This window comes from Dendropsophus ebraccatus, chromosome 8, assembly GCF_027789765.1.
Source record: "Dendropsophus ebraccatus isolate aDenEbr1 chromosome 8, aDenEbr1.pat, whole genome shotgun sequence".
Classification (NCBI taxonomy): domain Eukaryota; kingdom Metazoa; phylum Chordata; class Amphibia; order Anura; family Hylidae; genus Dendropsophus; species Dendropsophus ebraccatus.
The window spans coordinates 8,786,463-8,802,670 of record NC_091461.1 but is presented as its reverse complement, the minus strand read 5'-3'; the positions used below and the strand labels follow the sequence as shown (position 1 = coordinate 8,802,670).

Genomic DNA, 16,208 nt, shown 5'->3' with positions numbered 1-16,208 from the left:
TGATAGGAGCTGTAGTCCCATATCGAGTTATATCCAGATCTATGGATATATGGATTTCATTTCCTTACTTGATACAATGACGTCCATAACCGCATACAGTGCATCATGTTACCAGCCAAGTATCATTTCTGTATATCTTCCAGTAGACACTTGAGATTTGAAGGGCTGGGGAGGATTTGGGTGGGCTCAGTCTTAGGGGCCACCAGTCGCTTCTAGTTGATAACCTGTCTATATACATGGAATTGTATCTATAGCCCAGTATTCACATTATATTAGACCATTTAGCGTCGTATAAACTGTGTCTATCCCTTATGTTCTCTCTTTAGGGGAAAAAGAAGAAGAGGAAAAGAGACAAGCAGCCAGGAGAAAGTAACGGTAAGTAGCCCCCACAAAACGGCCCCTCCCCATCACCCCTCCCCCTCTAAGTAGACCCAGGTTCACAAAATAGTCCCCAGGGGGAGGTGTCCGCACCCTTGTATCAGTGTCAACCATTGACTTTCAAATTGGACACCCCCCTGCCTGGGTGGTTAGTGAACCCAGTGTATATTCCCCCCCTAACATGTCCATAATTCCTTAACACCCCTCCCCCATTCCTATTGTTTCCAATGCCATTGAAGTTGACTGTAGAATCGGTGTCGAGTCGACTTTGCATGTAATGCTAGATATGTTGTATTCTGATATTTACTTAATATTTAACTGTAAAGTATTGACAACCAGCCTGTAGATTAATGACGACATAACCGTGTGGTGTTCCTCATACGTGTGTGAGCATGTGTGCGTCTGTGTGCGGGTGTGAGGTCTGTGGCCGGGGGTCTTTGCTGCATGCTTTACTGGGGTAATTCCCTGTCCACACCCATGTTTAATTCAGGCATTAAGGAGGTTTGAACATACTGCATAGTCAATCTGATATATATAGCGCTATATAAATATATATATATACCACTGACCGTGTCCAGACTACTGTATAATTTGTTCTTATTTTTCAGAACACAACGAATGTTACCTAAACCCTTGCCTTTCACTTCCTCCGATTACAGGTGCTAAGCCATTTTTTGGACTTATTCCTATAATTTTACCTTTATTATTATTATTATCATTATTTTATTGTTTTCCCTGACAATGCATTTTATTGCCATCATAATTTTATTAACATAAACCACTTCTTGTGAGAGAGGATGGGAAAGAAAAAAGAACCTGATGCAGTCGTAGCAAATGATTCTCACCGCCCCGGACACATGGGTGCTCTGGCTTTAGGCTTTGGTAGAGGAGGCTATAGTGGTAGGTAGAGCTCCGCAGGGCTGGGGGTTGTAGTTCCGCAGGGTCTGAGGTGTGTCAGGCTTTGACTTATACTATACTGTTTATGTGGTTTCTCTTCTTCTGTTGCACTAATGTCTAACACCATGCTGTCGCTTTGTCATTTAACATAAGCAAATTCCTCTCCTCTCCTCCATTGAGGAAACACTGACAGCTACTATAGAGAGAGTGCGTCCCAGTTTAGGATACCCTCAGCATGATGATGGTGGGATACAATGGCCTTCTTAGTCCAGCCCTGCAGCCGCCATGAACATCCGCACCATAATATATGCACATGACGTAGATGCTAAGTCCCTCCAAACACAGTCCCCAGGTCCTGTAGCATCTGTAAGATGTGCGCATTCACCTCCTGCGTCATACATCTGTGGTTGCTCCACGCCATGGATGTTCCCTGCTCCTCGTAGGCGTTTCTTCTTGATATTGGTCCCGCCCCTGCTTTGGAAAGAGGAGCGGAAGGCACACCCCCTTACTGCACAGTAAATACAAGTGTGCACTTATGGTGACTTAATCCACATCTTCAGAAACAACCAGTTTAACAACCGGATAAGATACTGGATCAGATATCTGCTTCCTGAAGAAGCTGGATAATCCTCTTGACGGTTGGAATGGTGTTATTCTTACTTTGGCCAATACTAGTTCCGCCCCTGCTTATATGACCGGCCAAAGCATAGGCGATCTTCCCACTGCATGCCATATGACTGTGTGTACATAACTGTGTCTGATCCATACTTACGGTTGGATTGTATTGTCACTAGTTCCGCCCCTGCTTAGATGATAGGATGGAGCATCCTCCCTACTGCATGCTACATTAACATGTGCACATAACTGTACCCAACCCAGTTTCCATCCTTATAGTAGAATTATAGATGAATTTTCAGCTACATTATTGAGGGAACTATAGAAGACCCAGAATTCTCTTGCACACAGTAATCCTATCATTCTCCCTGCTTAGAAGCAGAATGGAGAATCCAACAATGAAAACTTCTTAGACTTCTTTCAGTTGTGATAGTGGACAGTGACTTTCTTCTTTACACCTGGCCGTAGTCCTGGTCACTCAGCTGATGATCCGTTACAGTGTATAAGTATAGGAAAACCTATGTCACATAAGTATTGCAGCTGTACAATCCCGTCCCTGTCCTGGACCCCAGACTGGTCGATGTTACCTGCACAGATACACTGTATCAGGATGGCTAGATGCCTATTTATATGACGTGCACCAGGTTGGATTGGGGTTTGGGAACCTTACCATGGAGGCGGTAATGCCAACCACTGAGCCACCATGATTCTTGCCAACAGTCCTGGTTTTAAAGGGACAGACCCATGACCTGGACTACTATGGGACAAAGTGTATGCAAACCTCACCCAAATAATATCAGTCCCATATATATGTTGGTAAGTATGCCTGTGATGGATCCTATAGTAACTCAGTGTGATCCGTCTGCCAACGGTAGTGTCGATCTCACACTGTATGTAGATAAAATGCATGTTTATTTGAATTTTTTTTTGTAATTCTGTCAACAGATGTGTGATACTAGATACATTACCTGATAGACAGCATGCTTGCTGGTGGTTTCCTTTACACGTGTATTGCATAGTTCTCGTAATGGGGTCAGAGATGGCATTGGCCATAGTGGCTCATTCCAAATGTACCAGTCATGGCCTGAGTCTCGCTACCTGGCCTTGTATAGAAGAGCAGTAAGATGTCGGGACCCTTTCACGTTGAGGGTGTTGTCACCTGTTGTATGTATTACGGTTAGCGAGTCTTGTGCTTTAAGCCAGAGCATCTATGTGAGGGGAGGTGATGTGTACTGTCATCCCGGCGCGCTCAGCGGGGAGGAGGATTTCATTTGCAGCCTTTCCCCCAAGTGCATGCTGGGTAAAACCTGTGACCCTGCCACCACACAGGGTGGTCTCCTGCTTCTTTGTTTCCTGTCATCTTTCAAACATTCTAAAAGTTCCATGCCTCAGCTTCCAGCACGTTCTATGATGCATCCTAATTATTTGTCTGTATGTTCCCCGAGAATGTGTTCCTCATAACAGTCTGTTTCCAGAGCGCTCACCACATTTATTGGCAATGACACTAACTATGACAATGGGAAAAGCAGGAAAATAAGAGACTGTTACAAAAAGGATTTCCTAGAAAAACCTCCTTAATCTAATTTTTTTATGTTATCGCTTCCAGAAAGTGTTTTCACTCCAGCATGCTGAACTCTCCGCTTGTGTTTGCTTCCCCCAATCATGCTCGCATATTGCTTCAAAGGCATGCCTCATAGCCAGAGCCGCTCCGCTCATCCCGCTGTCTGCTCCATCTTTCTCTCTTTCTTTCTTTACATAAGTTGTGACTTACAGATAAATACATTGACTGATAAGCACTTTATAAAGCTGCAGTATCCCCGGGTCTTGTGTACAAAAGAGCGTTACTGCCATGTGGATCAGGAGGCTGAAGTTCAGCTACACTTTTTTTTATTTCAATGAGGGGGCATATACTCTTCATGAAATAAAATGCAAATACTTTTACGCAAATGAGGGTGCACATACATTTTATTTAGATACATATGCAAGCCATTCAAGAGGATGGGGTTCGCAAATACTTTTTATGTGGATGGGGTTGCACATACTTTTTATGTGGATGGGGTTGCACATACTTTTTATGTGGATGGGGTTGCACATACTTTTTATGTGGATGGGGTTGCACATACTTTTTATGTGGATGGGGTTGCACATACTTTTTATGTAGATGGGGTTGCACATATTTTTTTATGTGGATGGGGTTGCACATACTTTTTATGTGGATGGGGTTGCACATACTTTTTATGTAGATGGGGTTGCACATATTTTTTTATGTGGATGGGGTTGCACATACTTTTTATGTAGATGGGGTTGCACATACTTTTTATGTAGATGGGGTTGCACATACTTTTTATGTGGATGGGGTTGCACATATTTTTATGTGGATGGGGTTGCACATACTTTTTATGTAGATGGGGTTGCACATATTTTTTTATGTGGATGGGGTTGCACATATTTTTTTATGTGGATGGGGTTGCACATACTTTTTATGTAGATGGGGTTGCACATATTTTTTTATGTAGATGGGGTTGCACATATTTTTTTATGTGGATGGGGTTGCACATACTTTTTATGTAGATGGGGTTGCACATATTTTTATGTGGATGGGGTTGCACATACTTTTTATGTAGATGGGGTTGCACATATTTTTTTATGTGGATGGGGTTGCACATACTTTTTATGTAGATGGGGTTGCACATATTTTTTTATGTGGATGGGGTTGCACATACTTTTTATGTAGATGGGGTTGCACATATTTTTATGTGGATGGGGTTGCACATACTTTGAGAAAATAGGGGTAATGTCACATTGGACACAAAAAGGGTAATACACATGCTTACTGGTATGAGTCTTATTTACAGTACCCAAACAACAAGAGGCAGTAACTAAATGTCTTCATATGGTGGAGGATGTGACTGTAATAAACACCGCATTTGCTTGATATAGCCAAACGGAAGGAGATTTTTTTGGGTGCAGTACAGCCATTTTGAAGCTCTACAGTAAAACTAGTTTAAAAAAAAAATTAAAAGAGAAAAAAGAAATTAAAACAATATCATTATCATCCGTACAGCCAGCCATAGCATTAAAGCCACTGACGTGTGAAGTGAATACAGTGGATTATCTGGTGATCTGGTATTTATGACATCTGTCAGACATGGAGGAATATAATAGAAAGTGTAAGGATCTGAACCACTGTGACAACAGTCAAGTAGTGGTGATGTGTAGACGCCGGGATCGGGGGGGTTTCTAGAGCGGCAGGTGTTGTAGTCTCTGCCGTATGTAGTAATTGAGTAACAACCAAAAGTGCCCAAGAATGGACGGCGGGGACCAAGGACAGGGTCATGGTGGCCAATGCTCATTAATATGTGGGGGTGAAGGATAGCTTGCTCCGATCCCACCCAAGAGCAGTTGTAATGCAAACTGCTGACTAATTTCCTACTGGCTACGATAGAAAGGTGTTAGATCACAGCTCGCTGTGTATGGGGCCGCACAGACTAGTCAGAGGGCCATGTGACCACTGTCCAGCCCCTATAGTGTCTTCATGACAGCGGGACGGCCTAATGGCAGCAGATAATGCCCCGGACCCCACACTGTGGACATTGTTCAGGAATGAGGAACGTGACAAAAAGATCAAGGCGGTGACTCGGCGTCCATTCCCCAGATCTCAATCCCAGTAGTTAGTAAAAAAAAAATTACATAAAAAACCAAACCTGCCCATCAGACATTACCCCATGAACCTTCTCATAGTATCCTCTCCATGTGGATATAGAGGGGATACTGCAGCTTTAATGTATCTGCCAATGAATCACAAATTATGCCAGAATCAGTTTCCTTTTATGAACTTATTTATCTCTGTGATTAAACGAATAATATTAATATTGACGTTCTGCGCTTTTTGCAATTAGTAACCGGTTCACTGATTTTTTTTATTTTTTTTTTATTATTATTATCTTTTCTGTTCCTATTTCTGCTCGCTTCTGTCTTGAACCCATTCAGACCTCAGCGCCCCTAAGAAATGCCGAGCGCGCTTTGGCCTTGATCAGCAGAATAACTGGTGCGGTCCTTGCAGGTGTGTATGGTTATTCCAGATTTAGATACGGCTGGTTTTACCAATCTTGTTCTTTTTTTGTTTATTTTCGTTTTTATCTGGTAATTTCCCGCTCTGTGTCTAAAGCTAACAGCTAGTCCATGAAGCGGTGGGTGAACTCTCGATGGGGGATCCACAAGCTAAAATAGTCATGGCCCCTTCTCTTTATGATTGGAGCTGGGATTTCAGGATCAGTGTTAGGTACTTTTTAGACTAGATACCCTTGATAGTTGAGATGAGGGTGGTCCAATGAACTTGGTGGCCATAGATCAAAGGATTTTCTACATGCCAACTTTGCATAGGAGAAGGTTCTAATAGATGTTAAAATTTTACCAAAATTTTACAGTCTTTCCACCGATGACCCATGTTAAGGATTGTACAGGTCGCGGCAGTAAACCAATGCTCCCCTTCCCCACATTTTTCTCATTCTTTAATCTGCTACCTTTTGTCCATCACAGTATTTAGCAAGCTCGCTGACCACCATTGCTGCCTGCTTCTCATCCTCATTGATAATACGATTAACAACCCCAATAAACTGGGCATTCCTGTTGCAGTGAATACACTTAATATTACACAAATACTGCAGTATGGGCTCTTTGGTTTCTAGTTGTTGACTGTGCAAGATGGGAGCTTGTGAGATTTCCTTCTCCATTCGTCTTTTTTTTTCACCATTGACGTTGCCCTTTTTCTTTGTCTTGACCATATTGATGTTGGACCTCCATTGACCTCATCATGTTTTTGTACACTTTATAGACCATTGACTTCTTGCTCTTTCTCTCTATGCATGGTCACTTATTAGTCACGCAGTGTTACCAACCATCGTAGCTGAGACGAAACCCAGTCTTACCCTATGTCGTGGATTTGATTGACTGATGCCTGACATTGGCTGTTGTATGCATCCCACACGTAGTAGAGGCGATCAGTGTCTGTCTCCATCCACTTGGCCTTGTATCTAGCATCACATACCATAGGTCTTCTTGATTATTCCGAACGTTGTGCATGTTAGCCATAGACCGAAGGGGGAATTACCAAATAAAAAAAAAAGACTGCATATACTGTAGGTAACCATAGCTAAGAAAAGTGTCTACAACTGAGCAGTATCCACCATTTTGTTGTATTTTTTGTGTGTTTACATTGTGCTAACAGATGCAAATGCTCCTAAGAAGTGTCGAGCATTGTTTGGACTTGACCGACAGAATCTATGGTGCAAACCATGCAGGTATATTTATTACAAGGCCCATGGGGAATAATTCAATTCCTTCTGTCCTTCCAAGATCTTGTCTGATGATTCTACCCATGAATCTTTCCAATGAATCTCCTTCTTCCTGTCCTCTGGTCATTACTGGTGGTGGTCGGACTTTATACTTTAAATCTATATTCTTCGAATTTCTGGTGGAAGAATCTTTATCGAAATTTCTCAAGACCAAATAGAGTCAAGATCCAAAGAATTTGGAATGTTTCTCCCAACAAATGGGCAGATCCTAGAAGAGTAGGATAGCTAACAGCCTATAACTTTACACATCTAGACTGTTCTGGTCTCAAAAAGTTGACCCTTCTTGTATTGCTTGATTGGGATACAATAAGTTAGAAGACTTGTAGAAGACCTGAATATCTAGTTACATGTCTTCTCTAGTCATTCACCCTTCCAGAATTGATAAAAACATCCTTTCCTTTTAAACCAGTAGGATAATTTCAGGTTATGATGTTCCTCAAGTCCTGACCATTTCCTCCTTTTATCTATTATCTGGAGAAAGGTGGGATAGTTTGAAGCATGGCCTCCAGTATTATATTCTTAAGGACCTAAAATCCCTAGAATTTTTTTTTATATATTTAATTTCACAATGACACCTCCTTGTAGCCCCCAATCTATTGATAGAACAAATGCATTTTCTAGCTGTTATTATACAATATACCCTATACATCACTAGATACTGAATAGCGCTAGGCCCGGAAGAAAATCTCAAAAAAAGAGCAATAATCATAAAAAAAAAAAAAAAAAAAAGAAAGGACTCCCAAGGAAATAACAACCTTAGTAGGGCCTAGCGTCAGGTGGTACAATAGTACATCCAAGGACACTTCGTGTCGAGTTCTTCTCTTCATAGGAGCAGCAGTCTTCTGCATTGTACCAGCTTGGCCTTAGAATAATAATGTTGCATTGTGAGCACAATGTCGTATTATATAATGGCATCTGTCATTGAGTCTTAATGTGACATCCACTAGTGGAGTATGTATATGGAATATGATCAGATAAGAGGGGGTCAGATCCATGGACAAACCTTGGTGGAGGGTCTAAGCATTCTAACTTCTTTCTTGTTGATCCTTTGGTTAAAACCTGTTATTTCTTTATTCTGATGCAAGCAGTCTTTGAATTTGGAATGTAACAATGGTAGGTATGTGTTTTCTCCCTCTCTGTGTGTAATGTCTCTTCATCTCTTGTCTCATGGTCTTAGTATGTAGACCCAAGACCATTGTAATGAAGCACCGAGTATCATTCACTTGGAAGGTATCAAGGGCATCCCACTTTGAGCCCTTCCTTTGAACAATGAGGATGCTCGCAGCCTTCCATTACACACATGATCATCTCCTACATCTGAGTTTTTTTCTATTTTGTCCAGTACAGAACAATGCTATAGCCTTTGCTGTCCTTTCCACTCATTCAGAAACCGAAGAACTTGCTAGTGGGCTCTGTGCAGGAATGCCAGTTTTCTAAGGAATAGACTTAATATTATATCGAGTGCCTACAAGTCGGGTACCGATAATCCACCTACTGGATACAATTTCAGCGTATTGACTGCAAACCCTTCTAACCACTAACAAGAAATTCTTGTCCCGTGTCACCAGCATTATGAAGTCATTGCTCATGTCTTCCGTTTCATTCTATCATTCATTTTCTGCCATTAGCATTTCAGCCCTGCATGCTTCTCCTCATTGGGGTTGTTGGCATAGAGTTTAGATGACTAAATGTATCCTATTTTGGGTCACTCAGGTAGCTTAGGTGGTAGTTGTGCCACCTCTGGTCACTGGTGGAGTTAAAATTGCTCATATCTATAATGTCCAAGGTATTAGCTCACTGGAACAACACCTGCATGACTTCTGGTGCCTGGCGGAGCTAAGAGTTACATATACATTTTATACTGGCAGTAGTGTATAAGAACTAGCGTGTAAACCTTTATTTCACCTCTGGGTGCTGGGGGATTTTAGTTGGAAACATTGACAGTAGTTTATGAAGTTCAGAACGGTGGTGGGTAGGGGTAGAACAGATGCAAAGTGTCCACAGTGGTATAGGAATTTCAGTGTGATGACATTGATGTCACCCCTGGTCACTGGTGGAGATAAGTTTCTCTACACATCCACAGAAATTTATCATGAAACAGCCACAGTAGTTTATAAAGCTCAGTATATTGACAGTTCTACCACCCCTGGTGACTGGTGGTGATAAGTTTTACTACACATCCAAACTAGTTTATGAAACCTAGTATAGTGATAGCTCTAACACCCCTGGTGACTTGTGGAGATAAGTTTCATTACACATCCACAGTAGTTTATGATAAAATGTCCACAGTAGTATATGAAGCTTAGTATATTGACAGTTTTAACACCTCTGGTCACTGGTGGAGATAGGTTTCATTGCACATCCACAGTAGTATATGAAGCTTAGTATATTGACAGCTCTAACATCCCTGGTGACTGGTCGAGATAAATTTCACTTCACATCTGCAATAGTTTATCAAGCTTAGTATATTGACAGTTTTACCACCCCTGGTGACTGGTGGAGATAAGTTTCACTGCACATCCACAGTAGTTCATGAAGCTCAGTATATTGACAGCCCTACCACCCCTGGTGACTAGTGGAGTAGAAGTTTCACTACACATCCTCAGTAGTTTATTAGGCTTAGTACATTCACAGTTTTAAGATTAGTATATTAACAGTTCTACCACCCCTGGGGACTGGTAGAGATAAGTTTCATTGCATATCCACAATAGTTTAAGATGAAACATCCACTGTAGTATATTAAGCTTGGTATATTTAAGGTACTATACTTCTTGTGACTGGTGGAGATAACTTTTACTACACATCCACAGTAGTTTATGACACTTTGTATATTGACAGTTCTATCACCCCTGGTGACTGGGAGAACCAAGATGATTTCCACTGAAAACCTAAACTAGACTATTGAAATATTTAACACCTCTGGTCATTAAAGGAGTTAAGGTCAATTACAATTATCACAAACCACAGTGCAATGTGACTCTTTTTTTTTTTTTAATATAAATGTACAACCTTTTGTGACTTCTGGAGCCACATTTAATCTAGTTTATTATATCCACACTAGATTCTGAAGTTCTATATCGGGGCAGTTATACCGCTTTTAAAACCAGGATATTTAGTCGATATAATTAAAAAAAAAAAAATCTAATTTGGTACATGAATTTGTTAAATTGACTTAATTAAAAATATAGTTACATCTACTGCTCAGAGCCCAAAGCAGATTTTGTATTTATCACCGTTATCTGTTGTTTCAGGGGATGTTTGGTGTTTTTGCCTTATAATATATCGCCTGCCTCTTTTCCTGTTTGTAGGAGAAAAAAAAAGTGCATTCGCTACATACAAGGTGAAGGCAGCTGCGTCAGCCCGCCCTCTTCAGACGGAAGCTTACTAGACTCTCCTCCTTCTTCTCCCACCATGCTAGACACCCCTCCAAGAGACTCCACACCACAAACTGAACAAACACAACCTCTATCTCTATCGTTGAAGCCTGACCCTCTGGCCCGGCTGTGCATGCCACAGTCACCTCTGACAGAAAGTCCTGTGCGAAAGTCCAGCAACCTGCCAGCTACAATTTGTCAGAATGGAACAGATCACAGTCACCAACCCAGTCCATTACAGTCTTCAGCTCCTTACTCCTTGTCACTAACACAGCCGTCAACCTCCTTTCCACCTTCTCATCGGTCCTTGGCTGGAACTCAACTTCAGCCCCTTTCACTCGTCACCAAGTCACTAGAGTAGTTGCTCCCAACACTGACGCCTCATCCTTTTTAATAATACTTTTCCTCGTTTTCGATGATTTTTTTTCTTTTTTTTTCTTTTTTGTATTTTTTAATTTGTGCCAAGTGGCTACTTTAGTAGATGTTTTATGAAGTTCATTGGTCAATATTTGACCTGTCTTTTTATCTCTCCGCCTTTCCGATTTGACTGAGCAGAGACCTCCTACGAGCCTCGAGGTCTTGCCGAAATTTGTATCATCAACGTTAAATAAAACAAAAGTCTTTTTAGCATCGGAAGAAGGGGGAAATTATATAAATATATATATATAAATATATGAAAATAAAAAAAAATGCATAACTGTCGTAGTTCTGATAGGTTCCTTTGAAAAGACTGATTTAAAGAAGAATACAAAAAAAAATAGAAAAAAATAAGCAATTTTGAAGCAGCCCGCGCGAAAGGAGTTGGTTCTTGATTATTTGTATTAAATACGAGCTTGCGAACCAATCATTTTACATCCAGTTTATACCCTACGGGGCACCATGAATGCAGCGCCCTATTGTGAAACAACTTTTATTGTGATGTTATGTTGTTATTGTTGAAATGTACAGAAACACAAAAGGTAAAAAGATGAACAAATGTGTTAATATGCCTTGTTCCATGGTGGTGGTCTCTCTCTCTCTCTCACTCTCTGTCTCTCTCTCTCTTTTTGGAATTATTTTGGAAATTTTTTGTTTTTTCCTTGTTTTTTTTCTCTGGGCGGGAGGGGAAAGGGATGCTACTTGGAAAATTCGGGTGGGTGCGTTAACTATTTTCAGAGCCATTGGACCAGTAAGTAGTATTTATTGCCTAGGAATTTGCTTGTGTCCTATCTGTTGTCTCTTATAAAATTATGTCTGTCCCCCTGTTTTCCCCCCTCCATGCATTGTATAAAGTTTTTTTTTTTTTTTCGTGTAAGCATCTTATATATAAATATATATATATATATCATTTGTACAAGGTTTTTAAGTTTATATATAAATTTATATATATATATTTTGTTTTTGTTTTTTTTATTTTATTTTTATTTTATTTTTTATTTTTATTTTTTGCTGTACGAAACTCAGTTGCCACCAAATGGACGTTTGTAGCTGCATTTAAAGGATCAATATTGTACAAAAAAAAAATAAAACAAAAAAAGACACAATTGCTATAAAAGCCATTAAAAGAAGACTTGAAATTTACCGAGGGAACGAACCCTTCCGCTGTTTTGATAACGGCATCTTGTAAATTTACTTTAAGGAACAGGAGACCAGCCTGCGCCAATAGGACTGTAGACAAATTGATGTGCCAAAATTCCCAGTGATTTCTCCCCCCCTTGTTTTTGATGCTGTATTTTTGTTACTCATGTTCTGATGTGATGTTACATAGGTAGCTTTGTATGTAGTTTCTGTCATCTCTAACAGGTATATTTGGTAGGAGGGTGACTGGGCAGCATTGAAAAACAATGAGGTACAAAAACAAACAAAAAATACCCCCATGGGCCAAAATCCTGTATATTAGATTACTTACGAGAAAAAAAAAAAAAGACTGCCAATTTTTTGCTTGCTTGCCACGTATAGGTATGTAGCAGGCAGCTAAAAGGAAAAAAAAATAACGGGCATGTTGATGTTGAAAAAAGTTTTAAAAAAAGCGAAAAACAAAAACGAAAAAAAAAAATTTGAACAAAAACTGAGAAACTCTTCATCCGTTCATTGAGTGCCATTGTATTTGACATGACGCAATTGTAGATCTGTCTCTGGTTTCCTCTGGTTTATTCTGATGCTAATTAAATAACTATAACATTTTTTGTGAATACTTTGAATGTTTCCTTACGGCTGTGATGTTACCGTTCAGTTCTATGCTCTTATTCCGATTTAATTTCAAAATGGTATTTAAAAACCATGCAAAAATTTTTTTGTAATGAATACATGTTCATGCTGTACAGTATCTGTAGCATGCAGTTCTGGATTAATAAAAGCAACTTAGTATGTGCACAGTGTCATGCGTCGTCTGTTGGAAGGCCACTATGGTAGGAGAACATGGTCCCGCCCACAAATGGGGTGGAGCTTCTGTACATTTGCATAAAATGGGGGTTCTTGGCTGGAACAGGGTGGGGCTTACAAAGGAAAATATAGCAAGAGCATCTGTTACCACAGGTTACCCAAGATTTGCATGCTAAGATTTCATTGTTTGCCTTAAAGGGATTGTATCTCCTAGATATTCTTTACTGATTAGAGACGGATACTGAAAAATGTTCTTTTTCTAGTCTGTTTCTCATAATTTTTTGTTGAGTGGTTTTTTTTTGTTTTTTTTGTAAGACATATATAGATAAGCTTTACAGTAAACCCCATAAACATTGACACCAATTAGCAGAATCTGTCCCATTGAGATGAATGGGAAACATTATCAGGCATGCTCTTAAAGAGGTGGAGGAGGGGGAGGATGAGCAGTGAGCTTCATCTTTTGTATTCTATATCTTCTGTTGTCACCTAGCGCTGTAAATCTGTAGAGATCGCTTTACAGCAGCCTCCTCCTTATTGTTACAGACAGAACAGGTGGTCAGGCCTAGTGGTCAGAATGGGAACAGCCAGATTTTAGAATTATTTTCAAATATTTACTAGAATGGGAAATAAAATGAAATTGACCAAAAAAATCTTAAAAAACATGTTTAGCATCAATGCTTGATTTAAAAAATAGGTCATTTTCTAATGACACTGTACCTTTAAGAAACTACTCAAGAAATAAATGTTGCACTTGTGCTATTTATATTATACAGGTAAGAGTTTTTGTAGTCTTTGAGAGGTCCTGCAGCCTGGGACCTAACAGGAAGTCTGTGCATCATGGGGAAGCAGCCTACAGCACAGAGAACGTCCTATAACCAGGTAGCCTCATGTATTGAAAGTGGGGGGTTCACCTATATAGGAAGTCATGTGATTGCTGGAAACAACAAGGACAATAGACACACCCATATCTGCAACATTTTAGCCCTGCCCCCAACACTGTGTCCCCAGAACTTTAGAAATGTTTGTGGCCGTCTGCAGATAATTCTCCTAATGGCAAATTTCAGCTCTGTCCTGGACTCAGATCAGGACTACACATTGCCATAGAGCTCTAGTTTGGCTTCATCTGTCTAAAGAATAATTTCCCAGAAGTCTTGTGGTTTATATATGGAATTTTTGGCAGAGTTTAGTTGTCTTTTCATAACTTTGTTTGAGTATTGTGTTCGCCCATAGAGCCTGTGCTGTCCGTCCATAGAGCCGTTTCTCGTCCGTCCATAAAGCCTGGTCCTGTCCGTCCATAGAGCCTGGTCTCATTCGTCCATAAAGCCTGGTCCTATCCGTCCATAGAGCCTGGTCTCATTCGTCCATAGAGCCGGTTCCCGTCCGTCCATAGAGCCTGGTCCCGTTTGTCCATAGGGCTTGGTCCGTCCATAGAGCATTGTTCCATCCATAGAGCCTAGTTCCGTTCTTCCATAGAGCCTGGTCCCGTTCTTCCATAAAGCCTAGTCCCGTCTGTCCATAGAGCCTGGTCCCGTCTGTCCATAGAGCCAGGTCCCGTCTGTCCATAGAGCCTGGTCCCGTCTGTCCATAGAGCCTGGTCCCATTCTTCCATAGAGCCTGGTCCCGTTCTTCCATAGAGCCTGGTCCCGTTCTTCCATAGAGCCTGGTCCCGTTCTTCCATAGAGCCTGGTCCCGTATTGTCCATAGATCCTGGTCCCGTTCTTCCATAGAGCCTGGTCCCGTTCATCCACAGAGCCTGGTCCCATCCGTCCATAGAGCCTGGTCCCTCTCTTCCATTGAGCCTGGTCCCGTCTGTCCATAAAGCCTGGTCCCGTTCTTCCATAGAGCCTGGTCCCATCCGTCCACAGAGCCTAGTCCCGTTCTTCTATAGAGCCTGGTCCCGTCTGTCCATAGAGCCTGGTCCCATCCGTCCATAGAGCATAGTCCCGTTCTTCCATAGAGCCTGGTCCCTCTCTTCCATAGAGCCTGGTCCCATCGGTCCATAGAGCCTGGTCCCTCTCTTCCATAGAGCCTGGTCCTATCCGTCCATAGAGCCTAGTCCCGTTCTTCCATAGAGCCTAGTCCCGTTCTTCCATAGAGCCTAGTCCCGTCTGTCCATAGAGCCTGGTCCCGTCTGTCCATAGAGCCTAGTCTCGTTCTTCCATAGTGCCTAGTCCCGTCTGTCCATAGAGCCTGGTCCCGTCTGTCCATAGAGCCTAGTCTTGTTCTTCCATAGTGCCTAGTCCCGTTCTTCCATAGAGCCTGGTCCCATTCGTCCATAGAGTCTGGTCCCTCTCTTCCATAGAGCCTAGTCCCGTTCTTCCATAGAGCCTAGTCCCGTTCTTCCATAGAGCCTAGTCCCGTTCTTCCATAGAGCCTGGTCCCATTCGTCCATAGAGCCTGGTCCCTCTCTTCCATAGAGCCTAGTCCCGTTCTTCCATAGAGCCTAGTCCCGTTCTTCCATAGAGCCTAGTCCCGTTCTTCCATAGAGCCTGGTCCCATCTGACCATAGAGCCTGGTCCCTCTCTTCCATAGAGCCTGGTCCCGTTTGTCCATAGAGCCTGGTCCCATCCGTCCATAGAGCCTAGTCCCGTCTGTCCATAGAGCCTAGTCCCGTTTGTCCATAGAGCCTGGTCCCATCCGTCCATAGAGCCTAGTCCCGTCTGTCCATAGAGCCTGGTCCTGTTCGTCCATAGAGCCTGGTCCTGTTCGTCCATAGAGTCTGGTCCCATCTGACCATAGAGCCTGGTCCCTCTCTTCCATAGAGCCTGGTCCTGTTCGTCCATAGAGCCTGGTCCTGTTTGTCCATAGAGCCTGGTCCTGTTTGTCCATAGAGCCTGGTCCCATCTGTCCATAGAGCCTGGTCTCTCTCTTCCATAGAGCCTGGTCCCGTTCAGTGTGTGGTGTATGGTCGATCACCTTGATGTCTCCAGCTTAGCCTTGCGTTCTTCCAATGTTTAACAGGTTTTCTTGGCCTCATATGGAATCTTTGTGAAGTTGTATCATCAGTTTTCTACTTTCCACCATGTCCAGGAAAGTTCTCCACTGTTCTATGAGTAGCGTCTCACTCCATGGAGGCCGGGATGCCAAAGCATTGGACGTAGGCTTATCTTTAGACTCGGCCGTGCTTGCTGAGAATAGCTTCTCTCATGGGCTCAGACAGCTCACTTGTCTTTGCTGTTATAAACAAACAACAAGGAGTAAAATTTACCATTAAAGGGGTTCTCCAACG

At 41.9% G+C, this 16,208-nt stretch overlaps 1 protein-coding gene across 10 annotated transcripts in view; it reads left to right on the top strand.

Annotated features, from left to right (window-relative positions):
- TCF7L2 (transcription factor 7 like 2) overlaps positions 1-12,968 on the top strand; it is a 178,960-nt gene extending 165,992 nt beyond the window's left edge. For 7 of the 10 annotated variants that reach the window (XM_069979772.1, XM_069979773.1, XM_069979769.1 and 4 more), the window contains 4 exons: positions 327-375; positions 987-1,037; positions 5,881-5,953; positions 10,553-12,968. In XM_069979772.1, the coding sequence (XP_069835873.1) occupies positions 327-375; positions 987-1,037; positions 5,881-5,953; positions 10,553-10,979 (600 nt within the window). In that variant the 3' untranslated portion in view covers positions 10,980-12,968. Of the gene's footprint in view, positions 1-326; positions 376-986; positions 1,038-5,880; positions 5,954-7,117; positions 7,191-10,552 lie in introns of all 10 variants that reach the window. The other 3 variants (XM_069979777.1, XM_069979775.1, XM_069979770.1) reach the window with 2 other exon arrangements.
- The last annotated feature ends 3,240 nt before the right edge of the window (positions 12,969-16,208 follow it).